This window comes from Eulemur rufifrons, chromosome 7, assembly GCF_041146395.1.
Source record: "Eulemur rufifrons isolate Redbay chromosome 7, OSU_ERuf_1, whole genome shotgun sequence".
In the NCBI taxonomy this organism is placed as follows: domain Eukaryota; kingdom Metazoa; phylum Chordata; class Mammalia; order Primates; family Lemuridae; genus Eulemur; species Eulemur rufifrons.
In genome coordinates, this window is record NC_090989.1 from 285,026,476 (window position 1) to 285,047,358 (window position 20,883).

A 20,883-nucleotide genomic window follows, 5' to 3' on the forward strand; every position below is an offset into this window, starting at 1 on the left:
AGTGCTGGAATGAGCTTCTCTGCTGGGCATACGGGGTAGTACTGGGACTTCTGGGGAGGACGCTTGGGCTGCAGACCTGTTCCGAGGCCCTCAGGAGAGACAGCATTTTATGGGGTGGGAGGACATGCCGGATGGGCAGGGTGGCCACCAGAGCCAGCTTTAGACGTTGCACCTATCCTGGGTCCTACACTCCAGCTGGCAAGCAGGGTAGAGTCTGGGTAGATACGCAGCCGTTCACTGTGCTGTTCTTCCTCGGTGTGTGTTTGAAGCGTTCCATAGCAAAAAGCTTAAAAATAAAATTCACAGTGCCGTATCTGTCTGCCCCAGGGTTTCGTGCCCCGTGAGGGCAGGTCCCTTCACAATTCAGGGAATGAAACGGGAGGTGCTTGATGAGCACCGAGGGGCCAGCAGCTTTATGGTTCCGTTCTCTCAGTTCTACTTTTGCGCCAATACCAAACTCCCAGCTTGGCCTCGCTGGCTCTAGCCCTCTGCCCCCAAAAGCGCACCCGTGGGTGGACAGCAGCCCCCTTTACGGTTCTCCAGCTGACTCCCCCAACTCTCCCCAGGCTGCGCTGGGGGCTTCGGAGTGCCTCCAACGCTCACAGTCCCTCAGAGAGCAGGCTCATGTCCAGCCCCCGGCCCAGGGTCAACCCCGGAATGTTCCTGAATGAATGAATGCCCACTTAGGGTAGTTCCCTGGGGCAGCTTTCCAGGCTGGGACACCCTAAAGGCCCACAGGGGGTGAATTCTGCGCGGGATCCCCACCCTGTGACTCGGCTGGTGCTCAGTCCTGTACACCTGCCTGGGACAGTAGTGAGCACTTCGGGCGCTTTCGCGCTGGTTGCCCACCAAACTCTGAGGTGCAATTGACAAGATGAAACAGGCACCCAGAGGCCGGGGGCTGCCCAAGGTCACACGGCCGGCGAGAACTCGCCCAAACCGCCCTACCTCGTCGGGCTTCGTGGGAGCCGGCTCGTGACCGGGCGACCAGGCGGGCCGAGCCGGGCAGTGGCTGGGTGCCTGTCCCGGTCCCAGCCGGTCTCCTGCCCCGGACGCAGGAGGTGGTCCCAAGGGCGGCCGCGCGAGGGCAGCACCGAGCAGCCCGCCTCTCTATGGTCCCCGCGGGCCGCAGCGGCGTCCCGGCGAGCCCCGCGCCTCAGGAGGCGGGACTTCCTGCGCGCGGCGCTCCAGTCGTGCGGCCGCCGGAAGCGTCGTGTCTGCGGTCGCCCGGGCGACGGTGGTGGCCGCGCGCGCAGGTGAGGGCCGTGTCGGGCAGGTGAGGTGCTGGGCGGGGCCGGAAGCCACGGGGCGCGGTCCCGAGGAGCGGACAGCTGAGGCCCGGGGGGGGAGGGCGGAGCAGCTCCCAAAGACAGGGAAACTGAGGCCCGGCGTGGTCGCGGTCCTGCCGGGCTGGGGAGACCCGGAGGCCCAACCCCGTGGGGATTCTGGCCCGGAGGGACCCTCGGCTGGGAACGGGCTGCAGGAGGCGGCGCAGGGGCGCAGGCCGCGACTCCCGGAGGTCCCGCCGAGACAGCCGCCCTTTCATCCCGCGGTCCTCACTGTCCGCGGGGCCCCGGCTGTAGGGCGCCCGCGTGCGCCAGGTCCTGCACCAAGTGCTTTTGGGGATTGTGCAGGCGACTCCTCACCCCATTTTAGAGACGCGGCAGCTGAGGCTGGGAGGAGGCAAGTGATTGCCCGAGGCAGAACGGGGCTAGGGCCGGGTTTGTCTCCCAAGCCAGCGCCCTTAGCACCCCGCCCCGTACTGACGGCTTCCTTGGGTTCACTGGGGCCAGCCGTGAGGCCTGGGCCGGGTCTCAGGATCTGGGGCTGGAGTGTCTTGTGCCCACCACCCTGGGCAGCCCCTCATGAACACCCACTGGCAGGGAGGGCCGCAGGCAGAGGGCTCAGGACTTGGACTGTGACTCTGACCTTCCTGCTGTTCATCACTTATGAGCAACACGGGAAGGGGGTGGAGGAGGGAGTTGAAAATGAATTTGTCTTCAAAACACAAGTTGCCTTTGCCTTCAAGGCCAGGCTTCCAGAAGAAAACATTCCCTCCCTGCCCTGCCTGGAAGAAATGGCAGCTTTGAACCTGCCAGTGGTTGCTACTAGTTCTGCAGATGTCGCTGACTTTTAGCTGGGTTTGGTTTGCAGGGTTAGAAACATTTCAAGTATAAACGGTGCATCCAGCGCAGGAATGAGGGGCATGGGCTGCTGGGCCCGCTGACGAGTGCTCATTGGTGGGTGCTTTTGTTCCGTTCCAGCCGCAGGAGGCTCCCCCAGAGTCTCCAGCAGGGAGAGCTCGTGCCAAGAGCAGGGGAGGATGCTTCTCTTTGTTCCTCCTGGGCCTGTGCTTGTGTTTCTTTGGAATCTTCTCTGCTAATGCCTTGTTCTCCCACCCTTCTCTCTCCCCAGCTTCCTTCCCCCTTCAGACTTCCCAGACCAGTGTTGCTAAGAGGAAAGCTTCGTGTCTGCTTCTGCTTGTTGAGTCAGACACTGCCACGTGCCAGGTGCTGCTCTGGATGCTGGCGGTACAGCAAAAGCAGACAGAAAGCTTTGCCTGCGGGCAGCTTACTTCCCAGTGCTGTTAGTGACCGTCAGCTGGTCAGTCTGTGTTTCGGTGGACATTTTTCAAATGCCGTCTGTGGGTCCAGCTCTGTGCCATGGAGAGCAGGATGCACCTGAAGCTGTGGTCATAGGTTTAGATGTCACAGGGGCCATGGGCCTCGTCCTTGTCCTCTAGGGTCTTTGCCCCTGCACCTTGCACTTTCTGCACTGGGTGACCGGCTCCCTTGTGCTGTGGGTGTGGGAGCAGAGACCATGCAGTTGGGCCATATTGGTGTCCATCTACTCCACCTATGTGGGGGTAGCCTCAGAGAGGCAAGAGACATTCACGGGGCTTTGGCATCTTGCAGAGCAGGTGTTCGTGGGGTGCAGGGGGGTGCAAGGGTGCAGCCCAGGGCTGGGCCTGAGTCCGGATCTCCCTTGAGATTCAGGTACCTGCTTTGGAGCAGGCTTCTGCCATCCTCTGCAGGCGTGTATGTCTGAAAGAGAACGAGATTCTGGCACACTCTTGGTTTCTAGCGTCTCATAATGTATTTTGGAGGCAGGCAGACGTCATGGATATAGATGCTGAAAGGGAGAAAATAACACAGGAGATCAAGGAGCTAGAAAGGATTTTGGACCCCAGCTCCTCAAGTATCCACGTGGAGGTCTCCGAATCAAGTCTCGATTCAGATTCTGAAGCAGGTAAGCTCCTGTGCACCCGGCCTCCTTGGAACGTGGCTAAGACCATCTGTGTCTGCCCTTGGATCTGTGTGGCCACGTGGTGCTGCTTGGCCTCGGCCCTGTTTCTCGCCAACACTGGCCTCTGCCTCTCCCCCAGCCAGAGGGCCCGTAACAGCGCCCCCTTTGTCATGCTCTGGACCCGCTGGCTGTGCGCAGCGCCCTGCCTCTGCTGCCTGGAAAGGGGCAGGGAGGAAGGGTCCTGCCATCTAGCCCTGGGCTCTAGGGGCCCGCAGGGTGAGCATGCTGGGCTTCTGCAGTGTGCCCTTCTGGAAGGGGTGGGCCCAGGACTCAGCCCGCGGGCCGGTCTGCACAGTCACCACTACTCACGCCCCTAGAATCTCTTGCTGGGCTTGGGCAGCCCCTCCTAAAGGGACCCTTTGTGGAGGCCCATGCTGTCTCTCCCCATGCACTCCCTGAGCCTCCCCCAACCCTGACTGGTGCTCCCCTGGCTAGAGACCTGCCCATAGCTGCCCGCCCCCCTTGCCCACCTCTCCCTGGGCCCAGGGCTGGCTCTGGGGTGACCTGTCTCATCTTGTGTGGGCAGGGCCTCCGCATCTGTGCCCTCCCGCCGCTCACTGGCTGAGCTCCCTCAGGATGGAGCCTGGTGCTGCAAAGCCTTCCCTGTCGTCCCTCTGGCGGGAGACAGCACACGTAGTCTAGTGAACGCTGGAGTTCTGTCCCGTGTGTCTAGGGGCCCCTCGTGTTAGGCCGGCATCTTCTCTCTGACCTGCCTTGGTCAAGTGTGCGCCCTGCACTGTCAGGGAGCCAGGAAGGGTCTGGTTCACCCCAAGTCTCACTCTGAGGCTCCCATCACCTCGCAGCCGGGGCCCCTCAGCCCCTCCCCCACCTGCACTGCCCAGGAAGCCGCGGTGGCCGTGCCACGTGCCCTTCCCGTCTTTGGTCACCAACACGGTGTGCTTTTGTTTCCCACAGACTTGCTGCCTGGTGAGGGGCTGGACGCCGTTGATCCCCCGATCTTGGTAACTGCTGGCCTGACATAGCTGTGTCCTGGGTCAGACCTGTCGCCACCTTCCAAAGTAGCCCGGGAGGGGGTGTGTTACAGAGAAAGAAACGCCACAGGGCATTTATTGTCAATATTAGAGTTGTCTACAGAAATAACTGCTAGTAACAGCCTCGTGGCTTTTTCCTGAGCCCATATTGACGGTCTCGTAAGGGACCGTCTCACGCAGAAGGCAGCAGGGTGTGTGCCGGGGCCCTGCCCCTCACAGCTCCTCTCTCTGTGCCTCAGTGTCCCCGCAGCACAAATCAGTTAACATACGAGAGCACCTGGCAGCTGCTGGGGTGTGCCAGTTACTGTGCGCTGCCCTTTGCTTATTTTTCCGCCGAGTCAGGTTCAGAGCGGCCTCACGTTTTCAGTGGCCGTGCTGCCCCTGGCGTGGACTGACCTAGCTCCGTGGCTTTGGACTCATCGCCTCCAGATGGGCACCTTGACGCCCCTGGCTTGGGTGGCCCTCTGGAGCCGTGGCTTGCCCGTGATCTTGCCACGTGAGCGAGATCGTGGCAATGCGGCTCGCTGGCAGTGGCGGCGCAGGCTCATGGCGCGTTTCTCATGGCCGTGCAGAAACGTTTGTTGTAGCAATTTAAAGCTGATTGTTTCCTACACCGACCCCACCTCCCCTCACGCTGCGGATGAGGAAACGCACACGCTCGACTCTGGGAGGGGCAGGCGCCACCCCAGACGCGAACGTGCCATGGCCGCCCATCAGGGTCATTTCTTGGTTCCACATTTGGGTGGTCTTAAGCCAGAGCTACCTGAGCGTCCCAGGGGCCCAGTGACTGGTGGGGGGCTCAGGCTGGGGCCCAGAGGGTGGGAGAACATCTATCTGTCCCGTATGCTCATGGGCAGTTTCTGCCTCACAACCAGGAAGAAGAAAGGTGGGGTGAAGCCAGCAATGATGAGGATGACGCCAAGGACAGAACCCTCCCTGAAGACCCAGAGACCTGCCTGCAGCTGAACATGGTCTACCAGGAGGTCATCCGTGAGAAGCTGGCAGAGGTCAGCCTGCTGCTGACCCAGAACCGGGAGCAGCAGGTAGGATGGGGTGACGGCCGCTCCTCGTGCCGACACCTCCTGACCCCAGGAGCCCTCACAGCCCCGCTCCCAGGACCAGGGCTCCCCGGTTGCCTGCCTCACTTCCACCCAGGGGTCTCCTTCTGCACGGGGTGTCACTGCTGCCCTGCCCACAGATGGGCCCTTGTGTCTGTCACAGGAGGAGATCATGTGGGATCTGGCCGGGCCCAAAGGCCCCAAGGTGAAGGACAGCAAGAGCCTGCCCCTGAATGTGTACATAGGGCACTTCATGAAGCCGTACTTCAAGGACAGGGTCACCGGAGTGGTGAGTGGCCGAGGGAGGAAGCTCTTGTCCCCACAGTCTGCTGGGTGGTTGTGAATTCCCTTGGGGGCTTCAGGGTAACTCTCCAACCTCAGAACTCTCTGCCTCATCCCTGTGCATCCCTCCCCGGGTGGGTGAGCTGACCTCTCCTTCAGGTGGGCCACCTGGGGCACGTCTCCCCGCGCAGTGGCACCACGATGGTCAGCAGGGCCTCACCGTGTGGACCCCAGTGTTTCCAGCAGTAGCCCCGACCTCGTCAACCTTCGTGGAGTCGCTGAGCCCACGCTGCGCGTGCCGGCCGGGTCGTGCGCCACAGCCACCCACGTGGCAGCAGCTCTGGGTCCCGAGGTCCAGTGTCTGCCCTTGCCCACCAGGAGGCTGCGGGGAAGGGGCCCTGCGCCCTGGTGTGGACCCAGGAGGGACGTTTGGGGCCCTTCAGGTGAGCACACAGGTATATTCACGTTGTGCTGCCGTGTGCTCTGACAGGGGCCTCCTGCCAATGAGGAGACGCGGGAGAAGGCTGCCCAGGGCATCAAGGCCTTCGAAGAGCTGCTCGTGACCAAGTGTAAGAGCCCAGGCCAGGCCCTCGGCGTCCAGTGAGCTCTGGGACACAGGAGGCCTCCTCTTCTCAGGGCTGTGCCGTGGTTCCCAGACCCTTCTGCTGGGACCTCCTGGGCACCTGGCCTTGACCACTGGGACTGGCCACTTGACCCCCAGCCTTTTCCAGTTGAGCAGCGTCCTTTCGAGGATGCCAGTCACTAGGGGCAGGCCGGGGCCACCACCCCACACTCTCTGGTCTCTCCCTGCCAGGAGCTTGTGCCAGGCTTCAGGTGGGGCCGTGTTTCTCGGGGAGGCGCTGGCGCCCAGAGGGCATCAGACAGTGACTCCCTCCCTCATCCTTTAAGCATCCGTCTCCTGCTCTGGAAGTGGGAGCTGATGGTGGCGCCCGGGTTGTGGAGAGGGTTCAGTGAATGACGTGCATCCTGGGGACACGCCAGACCCTCCGATGATGTCATGGTCATCTCTCCTCAGGGAAACACTGGGAAAAAGCCTTGCTCAGAAAGTCCGTGGTGAGCGACCGCCTGCAGCGTCTGCTGCAGCCCAAGTTACTGAAGTAAGTCACGACAGATGAGAGGACAGCCGTCCCCTGCCGCAGGAGGGTCGCAGCTGGCCGGCGTGGGCCCGGCACAGGTGCAGCTTAGCCACGCTCCCTCCCTGCCGCTGGGAGGTGCCGGTTCCTGAGCTTCATGCCCGTTCCCCCGAAGGCGGCGGCCACATCGTGGCCAAGCAGGAGCGCAGGGCCAGGCTGCACAGTTGCGTTGAGCTGTGTGGCTCAGGTAGCTTCTTCCCTCTGGGCCTCAGCTTCCCCCTGTGAAAATGGGAACCGTCCATGAAACCCACTTAATGTGTTTGCTGATGGGGTGACGTCAGGTGACCAAAATGCATCACGGGGTGCTGCCTTTTTGTAAATGCTCCACAGAGGACACCGTGGTCTGGAAGACTGTGGTTGGAGACACAGTAGACACAGGTGCCGCCCAGAGCTGGGCACCAGGAGACTCGGCCCCTGCGGGGGGCAGCAGGGCCTGGACAGCACAGCGGGGTCCCCACCTGCTCTTGTGCGGTGCCACGAGGGCTGGAGGCAGAGGTGGTGCCTTCAGGGTGGAAGCAGCCGGGGTCAGACAGCCTCTCTGGGCACTGGGAGGCCTGTGGCCAGGTCGGGGGGTCCCAGGGGCCCACGTGCACCTCACGGCTTGATGTGCACGGTCAGGATTTGCAGCAGTGACAGTGGGTCCCTCCTCAGGCCATGGGAGAGCTGGGTTCCCCCCAGCCTGATGTAGGAGGTGGCTGTTTACCAGCAACTGTAGGCTTACGAAGCAGCTGCTGGCCCCATTGCTGGGCACAAGTTGGGGTGTGTGCACAGGGTGGGGGCTGGGACGCTGACGCTCGGGAGGGGTGTGGGCCGGGCTCTGACACGTGGTGGGGGGAGCAGGTAATCGCCACCTGCATCAGCAAACGTGCTGCCGCTCTTCTGACCCTGCTGACGGCAGGAGAGGTGAGTGCTCCTGCTTCCTTTATGGGGGCGGAGACTGAGGCAGGGAGGATAAGGCGGGCTCAGAATGTGAACCGAGTCACAGTTCTGCACCGCTGAGTTGATCGGAGTGGCCAGCCCTGCCCAGTGCGGCCCCAGAGAGGCAGGGCCCCAGAGAGGCAGGGCCCCAGGCCTGCAGAGTGCGCAGCACCATCCCCAGCCCTGGCCTCCGCCCTGCCTTGCAGGCTTGAGTACTTGCAGCAGAAGCAGAGCAGACTCTCCAGCGAGCCCGAGAGGCAGGCCCTGGACAAGCAGATCCGGGAAGCTGAGAAGGAAATCCAAGATATCAAGTGAGACGGGGGCCCCGGGAGAGCCCCGAGGAGAGCCCATAGGCTGGGCGTGACACGGTGCCCTGGTCCCTTTCTCCAGCCAGCTCCCAGAAGAGGCTTTACTGGGAAACAGGCTGGACAACCATGACTGGGAGAAGATCTCCAAGGTTAACGTGAGTTGGGGCCGGCCTGAGCCCCAGGCAGCCTGCAGGGATGGGGCGTGGGTCGGAACTGGGCAGGAAGGCTGCACCCTCCCAGCTCCTTGATCCGCCGTGACCCTTCTGGTCAAGTGCGCGTCCAGCAGCCAAGAGCAGTGAGTGGCTTCGCGGGCCCTCCCCTGTTGATGGGCGCATCTCTCTCTCCTGCGGTGGACGGTCTTGAAGGCTCCTGGCTTTGCATTTGGAGCCAAATGTGCACTTTTGGCAGCGCAAGGCCCAGTGAGCTGGGTGGAGGTTCCGGTTACTTCCAGCTGTGGAAGCCACCAGCTGGCAGGGAGCGAGAGCTTGGCCTGGAGCTTTGTCTGGGGGCCTCTGAGGTCAGCAGCCCCACAAGGCTGAGTTTCTCTGTCGTGCAGTTTGAAGGAGGCCGTGGCGCGGAGGAGATCCGAAAGTTCTGGCAAAACTCTGAGCACCCAAGCATCAACAAGCAGGAGTGGAGTGGGGAGGAGGTGGAGCGGCTGAAGGCAATTGCAGCCTCGCACGGCCACCTGGAGTGGCAGAAGGTGGCAGAGGAGCTGGGGGTAAGGACCAGGACCCAATCTGAGCCCAGGGGGCCCAGGAGACCTGAGTGCGTGTAGGGCCTATAGTAGAGCTGGGCGGTGCAGAGCCGGTGGTCGCCGCCCCCTGGGACCCCAGTGGGAGGAGAGCGTAGGTTTACAGACGGGTGCTACCGTGGGGCGCTCAGGGCCCACCTGTCCCCGGGCCTCTCAGAGCCAGGTCTGGATGTGCCTCGGCGTGTGGGGCAAAGCACGGTGACACCGTTTTGCTTCCATTTGGGCCTTGGGAAGACCCGCCGCAGCGCCTTCCAGTGCCTGCAGACGTTCCAGCGGCACAACACAGCCCTGCGGCGCAGGGAGTGGACGGAGGAGGAGGACCGCATGCTCACGCAGCTGGTGCAGGAGATGCGCGTCGGGAGCCACATCCCCTACCGCAGAAGTGAGGCCCTTGGGGCTGCCACAGGGCCCTGGCGGCCCGGGGCCCCTCGCGTGGAAGCACAGACCCGCGGGACGGCTCGCTGTTGCAGTCGGGAGGGGCGGCAGGAAGTGCGAGGGGTTCCGTAGTCCCAGGTGTTCCACAGTTGGGTTCTTGGGGATCAGAACGACTCTTTGCTATGCGACCCGTCTGGGAAGTGGGTGTCTCGGCCCCCCGGAGGCCGCCTGTCCCCAGTGCCCCCTGAGTGGAGGGCAGGAGCCTTGGCACCCACGTGGCCCCTCTCCCCCAGTTGTCTACTACATGGAGGGGAGAGACTCCATGCAGCTCATCTATCGGTGGACCAAGAGCCTGGATCCCAACCTGAAAAAGGGGTTCTGGGCCCCAGAGGAAGATGCTGTAAGTTCGTGGGACCCGAGGAGAACCGTCCTCGGGGAATCTAACCTAGCTGTCCGCAGTGGCTGCTACGCCCCTGAGGGTCCCTTCTGCGACTGAGTTCAGGACGGGGAGGTTACGGCTGTGCCTGCAGAGAGGCCATTTGTGCTCGTCCTTCCTGCAGAAGTTGCTTCAAGCAGTTGCCAAATATGGGGAGCAGGATTGGTTTAAAATCCGGGAAGAGGTGCCAGGTAGGAGCGATGCCCAGTGCCGAGATCGGTGAGTTGCGCAGCGCCGGGAGGGAGGGGCTCGCTGGGGTGTGAGTGAGGTTCGCTCTCACCCAGGCCGCAGGCAGGCCAGGTGACAGTGGCTGGGAGTGCGTTGCTGTTGTAGGAAGAGGGTGTGGCCCACGGGGGTCTGTGCACCACAGCTGACTCACTGGGAAGGCAGGGTGAGCTGTTTTTCCAAGCCAGACTTTTATATTTATATCCCTCATTTGCCAGGACAAGACCCAGGTTCCACCAGAGACAGGGCGTCCTGGTTGGCAGTTTTCCTGACCCGTGGTGTCTAAATTCTCCCAGATCACTGACGGGCACAGTCTCTGGGCAGGCAGCCGCACCTCCCTCCTTTCCTGCTTGTCTTTTCTGAAAACAGCTTTATTGAGATAAATTCACATACCATCCAGTCCATTCACGGAGTGTACAGTTCAGTGGTTGTTAGTGTATCCATTCAGCTGTGCAGCCATCACCACAGTTTTAAAGCCTTTTGATCACCCCAGAAAGAAGCCCTATTCAACAGCAAAAGTTCGACAGTGGGCAAAATACTTGAACAGACACTTCTGCAAAGAACACATACAGATGCCCAATAAGCACATGAAAGATGCTCAGCATCGTTAGTTGTCACGAAGTGCAAGTCAAGACCACGCACAGATTGGGATGATACCTATTAAAAAGGGGTGGGGGGCAGGCGTGGTGGCTCACACCTCTAATACCAGCACTTTTGAAGGCTGAGGTAAGAGGATCACTTGAGGCCAGGAGTTTGAAACCAACCTGGGCAACATAGCGAGACCCCATCTCTAAAAAAAATTTTTTTTTAAAACTTAGTGGGCATGGTGCTGCACACCTGTAGTCCCAGCTACTCAGGAGGCTGAGGCAGGAGGATCGCCTGAGCCCAGGAGTTTGAGGTTGCTGTGAGCTATTAATGACGCCACTGCACTCCAGCCTGGGCAAGAGAGCGAGACCCTATCTCAAAAAACAAAACAAAAAGAAAAGTAACGCATGTGGGTGAGGATGTGGAGAAACTGGAACATCTGTACGTTTTGGTGGGGATGTAAAATGGCGCAGCTGCTGTGGAAGACAGGCTGGTTCCTCGAGAAGTTGAACATGGCCTGATACCCACGATAATTGGTAACTGTAAAACCCAAAGGAAGTGGATGCAGGAACCCAAACGTATTTGTACAGCGTCATTCACGGCAGCCGAAATAGGGAAACAACCCCAGTGTGTCTGCTGACAGATGAATGAATAAAATGTTGTCTTTCCGTACAATGGAATATTATTCAGCCTTAAAGACAATGAAATTCTAGTAAATACTGTATTTCTGCGCATTCTGGTACAACATGGGTGAACTCTGGAAACATGAATGTCCATTTGTTACGTGGACAGACATGTTTGTTTCTCTCAGGTACAGCCCAGGAGTGGAGCTGCCAGGTGCAGTGGCAGGTCCGCGTTAGACAGTTTTCCGAAGGGGGAACCACTTTGTGTTCCCACTAGCAACGCACGGGGATTCCAGTTTTCCACATTCTCGAGATACTTGTTCTTTGTGACAACAGCCATCCTAGCAGGTGTGAAGTGGAATCATGGTGATTTTTATTTGCATTTTCCTGGTGACTAAGGATGTTAAGCATCTTTTCATGGGCTTGTTTGCCATTCGTATATATTTTTCTTTGGAAAAACGTTTATTCAAATCGTCTGCTTGTTTTGTTTATTGGCTTGCAAGTTCTTTGCAGATTTCAGACCCAAGTCCCTTATCAGATGCGTGGTCTGCACACGTTCTGTCCTGGTCTGGGTTTTCTCCCCTGCAAGTACTAACCAGCCCGACCCCGCTAAGCCCCCGAGATAGACGAGATCAGAGTGTACAGGGTGGCGTGGCCGGGGACCAGGCTGTGTGTTCTCTTTTTCCCTTTTTTTGAGACTAGTCAAGTGCAGAAGTGAGAAGCGTAAGGTCTTAGAACCAGAAGTTCAGTCTGTAACTGGCTGAACAGTAAGTGAGATGACTGTCTTCTGACCATCCTAGCCTGTGTGTTTTCTTTCCACTTTTTTGATGGTTTCCTTTGAAACACCAAAGGTTTACATTTTGATGAAGTCCAGTTTATATTTTTCTTTCGTTGCTAGTGATTTTTGTGACATATCTAAGAAACCATCGCAGAAGTCAGGATAGCAGTGGGAAGTGTCTCAGCGTCTAAAATGTCCCCTTGTTTTCATGTCACTTTCAGATATCTCAGAAGATTGCATTTCAGCTTGAAAAAGGGACGTTGGAATTTAAAAGAAGAGGAACAGTTACTTGAATTAATAGAAAAACACGGTGTTGGTGAGTTGCTGATATGTTTGGTCGTCCAGCGTCTGCTAGCTTGGCGTGCGCCCTGCAGGTTTGCAGATACCGTCGGAGGCTCCGTCTGCCTGACCCCAGGTGGACCGCTGTCCTCCGCCTCACTCTTCCTCGTGTTGACAGATGGCGGTTTCCCCTTGCTACACCTAGTGCAAGTTCATTATAGAAAACTTACAAGTGCAGACGTACAAAAAAGAAAAGTAATAGCGCATCACCCAGAGATAACCGCTGTTGGCTGGCGTACACCTCCCCTCTCCTTCCTCTGTCCTTTTCTAGGAAAAGGCAGCTTTTAAAAAATTGACTCGGCTGGGCATGGTGGCTCACGCCTGTAATCCCAGCACTCTGGGAGGCCGAGGCAGGTGGATCATTTGAGCTCAGGAGTTCGAGACCAGCCTGAGCAAGAGCGAGACCCCGTCTCTACTTAAAAAAAAAAAAAAAATAGAAATTAGCTGGACCACTAAAAATATATAGGAAAAATTAGCCGGGCATAGTGGCGCATGCCTGTAGTCCCGCTACTCAGGAGGCTAAGGCAGGAGGATCGCTTGAGCCCAGGAGTCTGAGGTTGCTGTGAGCGAGGCTAACGCCACAGCACTCTAGCCCAGGCAACAGAGTGAGACTCTGTCTCAAAAAAAAAAATTGTGTACAACTGACCACTCTTTACCTGACCGCGTGTCACGAGCTGTGCTGTCTGGCTGAGCAACCCATCTGTGCATACCCTGTCCTGCTGCCACTCTGCCCATGGCTGCGCCATGTTTCTTGGTGGCACGCAGGTCATTCAGCCATCCTTCTGTTCGCATCTTTTGCTGTGGGCCTGGAACGAGCTGAGTGTTTTATAGCTAAATCTTTGCTCATATTTATGACATCTCCTTAGCATACGTCCCAGCTGTGGGGTGGCCAGGCTCCGGGACATGCAGCGCACCAAGGCAGCTGTCCCATACACACGATGGCTGCCACCCTCCTGCCAGCGCTGTCTGAAAGAGAATGCAGGTCCTCAGCAAGGTCTGGCCTAGAAGCCCGGGTGCCGCAGATACACAAGGGCCGCGTTATGCAGATGGAGCGATTTTTCCTTCTGGTTGTGCATTTGCCAGAACTCTCCTGAGGGGCTGAGCACCCGCGGAGACTTGAGCCGAAGTTGCAGGGGCAGCGGCGTGTCTGACCCAGCTTCTAGCTGGGCAGCGTGAGGTGCGAGGGGGCCAGAACGAATCTTCCAGAGAACAACACAGTCTCCTGGAAGCAGACTCTTCCCCTGAGCTGAGGACCTTGTGCCGTCAGAGACTGTGGCATGAAGCGGTCTCCGTGCGGTTTCGCTTTTGCAGGTCACTGGGCAAAAATCGCTTCTGAACTACCCCATCGGTCAGGCTCCCAGTGTCTGAGCAAGTGGAAAGTCATGATTGGGGTGAGGCGTTCATTTGCTCTTAAAGCTTCACCTGCGGGCAGAGGGAAGGTCCCACCACCTGTGGGGCCCCCTGGGCAGAATAAGGGGGCGGGGGAGCGGGAGGGAAGAGGGATGTGTGGTTTCTGGCCCTTCTTCTTCCGGGCAGTCAAGGGCAGAGGGAGGCCCTCCTGGCACAGCTGCCGCCCACCCCCAGAGGTGTCCTGCTCAGCCTCTCCCTGGAGGGCGGCCTGCCGGCCTGCCTGCTGTCCCTCGTCAGTGAACCTGCGTGGCTGAGGCCTCCACCCGCCCCTCTCCTCCCCTCAGAAGAGGCAGGGTCTGCAGAGGCGGCGGCGGAGGCTGCGTCGCAGTGTCCAGTGGAGCTCCAGCTCCAGCAGCAGCGGTGGAGACACCAGCAGCAGCGGTGGCACCAGCAGCAGCAGCAGCAGCGAGGAATCGGAGGCGGAAATGGAGCAGGTGCAAGAGGGTGGCAAAGTGCTGCTGTCCCCACAGTATGTGGTGCCAGACATGGATCTGTGGGTTCCTGCCAGACAGAGCACCAGCCAGGCGCAGCGAGGAGGGGCAAGAGGCCGGCCAGGACGCCCCGCTGCCTCCCTCGGCCCTCCCAGGGGGTCCAGTGCCTCCCAAGGCGGCAGAGAGGAAGCTTCCACCACGCCGGCTCCCCGCGAGGAGCTGAGTCCGGCGCAGGCCCCCTCCGGCATCCGCAGCACCGCCCCGCGGGGTGTCCAGGACTCACGCTCCGCGGACACGCTTTTGACGAGCTCAGAGGAGCTGGCCCTCGAGGTAGGCCCCAGAATGTGCCCCAGAATAGGTACGAGGAGGAAGTGGTCACCAAGGCTGGTGCTCAGGGACAGTATGGTGTCCCTAGGTGTAGAGAGACACCCCCTCATTGCTCATCAGAATGTTCTGCTTCTGGCTGGTTTGGGAGACCTGTCCCCTCGGCGGCAGCCTTCTCCATTGAGGCTGGCGGCCTCCGTTTCCCCAGCTTGGCTGAGTGAGCGCTTGGACTTGGAGGCGCTTCTAGAACATTTCATCCCCGAGCCGGGCGGTGGGGAGGGGGAGAGGAGGGAGGAGGAGGGCCTCCCTGTGAAGGGGCCCTGCGCACCCCCTGGGGTCTGCCTTCGACAGTTGCGTGTCCGCCTGTCCTGGTCGGGCGCGGGATGTTGAGGCCGTGGGCACAGGCGCCGTCTGGCTGGGTCCCGAGCAGCCGTCTGGTTGAACAGGCTGGTCTTTCCTGGGAGTTGCTGGGGGGACAGTGGACCCCGAGGCAGCTGGGCAGAGTGCACATGCCACGGGGCCTGCTGGGAACCTCGACTGGAGAGAGGCCTGCTATCAGCCCGAGGGCCTGGCTCGGGGCAGGGGGCCGCTGCTAGTGTCCTGGGGCTGCCATCCTCTCTCCTCTGGGGGGGCCCTGCCTGAGGACCCCACGCCTCCCACGGTGGCACTGCCACATGGCACACTGTGCTCCGGAGGCTGGGCGAGGAGATGTCCACGGCAGGCCCCTCGCTGGGGGCGCCCACACGCCTGGCTTCACCCCGTTCCTCCGTCAGGACGGGAGCCGGCTGCTGAAGGTGCCCCTGGAGACCGTGCTGAGGGTGCTCAGGACCAACACGGCCGCGCGCAGCCGCTCGCTGGTGAGGCACCCCGCGCCCCTCCCTGCCTGAGCCTGCACGACCCCTCTGGTGCGAGCACCCCTCCCCCAGGCACTGAAGGGAGGGGGAGCGGGGCCCCTCCTGGCTCCTGCACTGGCCCCCAGGGCAGGGTCACTCCAGGGAGCCGGGCCGGCCGGGAGGCCCATGTGCCTTCTCCTCCCTGCAGAAGGAGAAGCTAAAGCAGCCGCCCCTGCCCGGCGCACCCCTGGGGGCCAGCTCTGGTGACAGTATGGCCCAGTCCCACGTGCGGCGGCTGTGGCACAGAACCTTCCAGAATGGAAGGCGGCGCTGGAGACATGCTCTGCACCAGAGGCTCCTAGACCGCAGGCTCCTACTGGCTGTGACCCCTTGGGTGGGCGACGTCATTGTGCCCTGCCTGCCAGCTCCCCGGAGACCTGTGGCACAGACCCGAGGTACTGCCCAGGGCTCCTTTGGGCGCCTCGGGGGTCGGGGGTGGAGCCAGGCAACGCATCTTGCTCAGCGCACGGCGGTCAGCCAGGGAAAGTGGCCTCAGCAGGGGGCCCTCTAGGATGGGCTACACCTCGCTCTCTAGGATGGGCCAGGTTCCTTGTTGGGGGTTGGAGCACCTGTCCCCGAAGGCTTCGGTGACAGCCAGTCAGGACACTGGCTGTTCTTCCCAGCCGAGCACGGGGTGGCGGGATTTGAGGTTCTTTGGGCCCCACCCTTTGTCAGTGGTGGGCATGTGCTGCCGGTTCCGCGGTTTCTCCCACCCTGCCTGGCGCCCAGTCCTGAGGGCTCTCGGGCCTCCTGGAGAGGGGCGTGGTAGCTGGAGCTGCTTTGTACGTGTGCCCTTGTCCCCCAGCCGACGGCCTCGGGAAGCAGCTGCGGCACGCCCGCCTGGCCAGCACCCCCGTGTTCACACTGTTCATCCAGGTGAGCACTGAGCAAGGTCGGTTTCCTTGTGCTCGTGTGGGTGTGAAGTCTTGAAGTTTGCAGTAGGTTCACTCCTGAAAGTCCAGTCATCTACAGTTCTCGATTCTGGAGAACTTTCTTTCCGAGCCTACGGCTGTCGGCAAATTCCCGTGGAACGGGCTGCTGGCTGTTGAGCATTCACTGCCACCATCGGGTTAAACGGTGTCCTGGGAAGGGTGACAGGGGCCAGGGATCAGGTGTAAATGAAGGAGTCGGGGTGTGACACCCGGGACACTGTGGGAGCCCAGGCCCGAGGTCCGCGTGCAAGTCAGGACGGGAAGGCCGAGGGTTCGGGGGAGGCCGGCACAGCCGTGCAGGTTCCCCAGGCGCCCGCCGAGGCCTCTGCGGCGCGGAGTCTCCTGAGAGCAGCTGCGGCCAGGGCTGCCCTCCGGTGTCCCGCCCTGTGGGGTCTGGGGGTGCCAGGGTGGGAGGTTTTACTACCCTCGTGCCCCTCAGCTGTTCCAGATCGATACTGCTGGCTGCATGGAGGTCGTCCGAGAGAGGAAGGTCCAGACACCCGGGCTGCTCCAGGCGGGCCCTCAGGACCCCCGTCCGCGTCCCGCGCAGGTAGTGGCACTTGGGGCGAGAAGTGAGGGTGAGCGCTGCCCTCCCCGGTGTGGTGGGGCCACAGGAGGGAGGGGGCCCTCCAGGGAGTGTCTGCACTGCCCACATGGGGGCCTGCGGCCCTGAGAGGTTCTGGGGGAGTCCAGGGTGGGTGCAGGTCAGACCCATACTGAGCCGCCCACCTGCCCAGCCTGTCTCCCCACAGCCACCCCGGGCAGAGGTCAGCAACTGGTGCTGTCTGCTGGGGGTGCCTGGTTCTTGCCTTTCTGCCCCAGAAACCTAACTTGCATGAGCTCAGCTGGTGAGAAGCCTCGTCCCAGAGCCCTGTCACCTGGGGTGGGGGACGACAAAACAGTGTTGTTGTTTGAGGACCAGACGCAGCTCTGTGATGCCCCCCCGGGCCTCAGGGCCCTCAGCCCCTGCCTCGTCCTGCAAACCCCGTGCCGCCCCGCCCCAGAGTGAGCACTTCCCAGGGCGCCCATGGCGGGAGCTGCGGCAGGAGGGAGGCCTGAGGCCGCTGAGCTCCGGCAGGGGCGTGTGCAGCACTTGGGGCCTTGTCCCCCTGCAGGGGTGGTGGTGACGGGTGGTCTGGGAGGGGTGAAGTGGCCCGAGCACACGGAGGAACTCGAGGTGCTGACTCTCCTCTCCTTTCCCAGGAGCCTTCGAGAGCCCCGAGCACCCCAGGTACTGCTGCTTCTGTCCGCGATTCCGTGGGGCAGTCCCAACCTGCCGCTGGCTCTGAGCCACGGCCTCTGGTGACCCGTGCGCCTGGTGACAGGGTCTCATTTTACTCCCCGCCACAGGGACGAGAGCCTGGCTGGGTGGGTTTGGTGCTCCCAGCTGCCCCTGCTGGCCCTGAGCGAGGGCCGTCCTGGCACCCACCGGTGTGCCCACACCCCAGCCAGCAGAGTCGGGCAGGGCCCGGGCTCCCGAGGGGACGAAGCTTCCTCAGGCCAGCAGTGGGGGGCAGCAGTGCCCACCCCACGGTCCCAGTCTCCAAGATGTTCAAGATTCGGGGGCCGGGCTGGCCGGAACCTCCACTGCCCGGGCCGTGACCGGGGTGTTGGGGCTTGGGTACCCTGAGGTCAGGGCAGTTCCTGGTGTCCACGCTCCAACGGCTGCCCAGCGCAGACGCTCAGTTACGGAGTCTCTCTTCCCTGCAGGCTGCCTCTTCCCCAACGTGACAGCTCAGAAAGCTGCAAAGGATGCCGGCTGCCGGGCAGAGTGTGCCCCAGCCCCGGTGCCCCCACCCGCTCCGTGCGGCCCTCGGCCCAAACCCAAGACCGTGTCGGAACTGCTTCGGGAGAAGCGGCTGCGGGAGGCCCGTGCCAGGAAGGCCGCCCAGGGCCCCGCGGTGCTCGCGCCCCGCCTGCTGTTCTCCTCGCCTGTGATCCTCCAGCCTGCTCTGCCGCCGGCCCCCCACGGGCCCCCCGCTTCGGGTCCCGCGGCCTCAAACACAGTGGCTAGTCCGGGCACCTCAGCCTCCTGGCAGGAGGCTGGCACTTCAGCCCAGGACGAGGGGTCCTCCACCCTGCAAACCCTGCCCCTTGCGGCTGCATCTGGAACCCCTGCGCTGGGCCCAGGCCAGGCCCCTGGGAGCTGCCACCCGAATAGTCTCGGACAGTCTCAGGCCCCTGCCGCGTCCCGGAAGCAGGGCCTGCCGGAGGCACTGCCCTTTCTCCCCGCGGCCCCCAGCCCTGCACAGCCGCCCACCCAGCCCCTCAGCCTGACACACAAGGGTGGGCCACATGTGGCAGCCAACATCCCTCTCCCTGTCACCTGGGTGCTCACAGCCCAGGGGCTGCTTCCTGTGTCTGTGCCAGCTGTGGTGGGCCTTCCCAGGCCAGCAGGGACCCCGGACCCCACAGGGCTGCCGGTGGCTCTGCTGCCTCCCCCGGCTCAGACCCAGGCAGCCCAGGGTCCCCGGGCCCTGGGGCTGAGCTGCCCTTGGCAGCCCCAGGCCAGCACGGACGTGGGAGCAGACCCTTCCCCCAAGACAGGCCCCTCGACCCCTCCCACACAGCCCCCGTCACAAGGCCCTGCAGAAGTGGACGGTGGGGTGGCCTGTGTGGCCAGCACGTCTCCTCAGGCCGACCACCTGGAGGCGGAGGCCCTGTGGCCCAGCCGGCTGCCTGCCTGCGGTGGTGCTGGCCCGGGCAGTGATCCAGGAGGGACCTCAGGGACACGGGAGCCCAGAGGGCCTCCACCTGGGCATGAGAAAGGTTCCCTGGACCTGGGCCTGCTCTCCCAGCAGAGTGAGGCGGCCACACAGGAGTGGCTGCGGGGGCAGGGTGGGGTGTGTGTGGCCCCCCTGGGGAGCAGGCTGCCCTACCAGCCCCCTGCCCTGTGCAGCCTGCGGGCACTGTCCGGTCTCCTGCTCCACAAGAAGGCCTTGGAGCACAAGGCTGCTTCCCTGGCGCCCAGCAGGGCAGCCGGGGGCCAGGCCGAGCCCAGGGCCGGAGCCCTGCAGGCCGCTCTGGGGCTGGTGCGGGGGCAGCTCCGGGACAACCCTGCCTACCTCCTGCTGAAGGCGCGGTTCCTGGCCACCTTCACCGTCCCCGCGCTCCTGGCCACCCTGCCTCCCCGTGGCGTCCCCACCACCCTCTCAGCAGCCACAGGCGGGGGCTCAGAGAGTGAGGACGAGGGCCTGGGCGATCCGGAGCTCACAGCAGCCAGCAGCCCCCACCAGGTACGGCGGGCTTCCAGCCACAGCCCCACTTACCCGAGGTGGCCCCGGTGGCAACCTCACCCGCCCTGGCGTGTCCGGCCTGCCCACAGCAGCAGGCGGGGGGGACAGGCAGAAGTCGCGGGCAGCTGGGTTCCCTGGGAGGAGGAAGTGGGCACCGAGCCCCCCGCTTGCGTGTGGCGTCTGCAGAAGTCGCCTCCCCTTTTGGGCAGTGTGGGGACACGCGGAGAGGGGCCGCTGGCCCAGGTCACGTGCCGCACACGTGGGCCGTCCACGTAGGGCAGCAGCTGTGTCCTTCCCAGCACTTCTGGGGGCACAGGGTCCCCTGGGTGTCACCTCCCTGACTGCGTGTGGCGAGAGTGTTCTCAGCTCTGTGCGTAAAACCACTTATTTCCTAATGAGAACCCTGACGTGGAAAGCGTATGGACTGTCCTTGGGTCCCCCACAGCTGTACCCAGGGAGCCCCCAGCAAGGCCCCTCCCCTGCTGCCACTTGCAGCAGCCTGGGGGCAGCGCCACCGCGGCGGCTTTCCCCGAGGAAGCCCCAAAGCAGGTCCTCCCCGCCCCGGGCACACGTGGGGCAGGTCTGCCTCCCTTCCCAAGGCCGCTGCCTGAGCCCCCAGTCAGCTGGGAGAGCTCCCGTGCCCACACCTGAGTGCAGCCCCCAAGCCCTGCCCGGGACCTCACCGCCCTTCCCTCGGGGCAGGAGGGCCTGGAACAGCTGGCACCCTGTCCCATGCGGGACCCCCTCCGGGCCCTCCCTCCCCACGCCTGATTCCCGCCTACTGTGGCTGGGGGTCACACGTGTCCCTGCCTGGGCTTTGTGTGCAGCAAACCCCAGGCCCTGGCGAGGGCTCTGGCCCCTCCTGCCTGGATGCCTCTGCCGACCTTGACACCGACCTGGACGTGCTCAGGACCCGGCATTCCCGGCACGCCCGGAAGCGCAGGCGGCTGCTGTGAGCAGCAGGTGAGGGGGGTGGGGGCCTCCCCCGCAGCCAGGAGAAAGCACATGCGGGAGGGGCCTGGGGCTGGGACGGGGGCCACGAGGGGTGTCTGGGACCGTCCAGTTGCCCCCGTGTAGCCCATCCTTGGGCTCCTGTGCCCAAGCATGGCCCTGCCTCCCGGCCATCAGAGATGGGGACAGGTGGTCCAGCAGGTGGACAGTTGGCACAGTGCCAGCCTTGGCCCCTGTCCCTCACAGCACTGCCCATGGGGTCTGGCTGGGTGTGCCTGGGGCCCCACCCGAGTGTTTGTGCTGCAGGACAGGACACCCCCAAAGCCACAGCTGCAGCTGAGGAGAGGCAGGGCCCCCGCCTGCCCCAGCAGCCGCTGCCGCCCCGCAGGAGAAAGTGCCGGAGGCCGGGGAGCTGCTGCCCGGGACGGACCTCTGTGTGCAGGGGGCAAGGGGAGGCCCCCAAATGGACCGAGTCATCACAGGCTTAGCTGTTCCCCAAGTGCAAACCTGAGTATTTGAAGGAATAAAGTTCTATTTTTTAATTAAAAAGGGTCTTGTGGTTTTGTTGCCTGG

The 20,883-nt window shown here is 62.3% G+C and overlaps 1 protein-coding gene across 1 annotated transcript; it reads left to right on the forward strand.

Annotated features, from left to right (window-relative positions):
• The first annotated feature begins 1,218 nt into the window (after window positions 1-1,218).
• SNAPC4 (small nuclear RNA activating complex polypeptide 4) lies at window positions 1,219-20,810 on the forward strand. Its single transcript, XM_069472175.1, has 24 exons — window positions 1,219-1,256; window positions 3,111-3,249; window positions 4,222-4,268; window positions 5,174-5,341; window positions 5,520-5,645; window positions 6,129-6,207; window positions 6,675-6,756; window positions 7,917-8,021; window positions 8,101-8,173; window positions 8,575-8,739; window positions 9,007-9,154; window positions 9,441-9,547; window positions 9,708-9,802; window positions 12,016-12,110; window positions 13,445-13,524; window positions 13,828-14,304; window positions 15,072-15,155; window positions 15,340-15,586; window positions 15,997-16,067; window positions 16,563-16,673; window positions 17,327-17,354; window positions 17,834-19,359; window positions 20,187-20,322; window positions 20,617-20,810. Exons 2-23 carry the CDS (start codon window positions 3,120-3,122, stop codon window positions 20,313-20,315), a joined length of 4,173 nt encoding a protein of 1,390 aa, XP_069328276.1. The 5' UTR covers window positions 1,219-1,256; window positions 3,111-3,119; the 3' UTR covers window positions 20,316-20,322; window positions 20,617-20,810.
• The last annotated feature ends 73 nt before the right edge of the window (window positions 20,811-20,883 follow it).

Excerpts from the sequence above, each read along its gene's own strand:
- SNAPC4 (XM_069472175.1), top strand. The coding sequence starts at position 3,120 with ATGGATATAGATGCTGAAAGGGAGAAAATAACACAGGAGATCAAGGAG. Across the intron at positions 8,174-8,574 it reads AGAAGATCTCCAAGGTTAAC|TTTGAAGGAGGCCGTGGCGC; the intron begins GTGAGTTGGGGC and ends TCTGTCGTGCAG. Across the intron at positions 14,305-15,071 it reads CAGAGGAGCTGGCCCTCGAG|GACGGGAGCCGGCTGCTGAA; the intron begins GTAGGCCCCAGA and ends TTCCTCCGTCAG.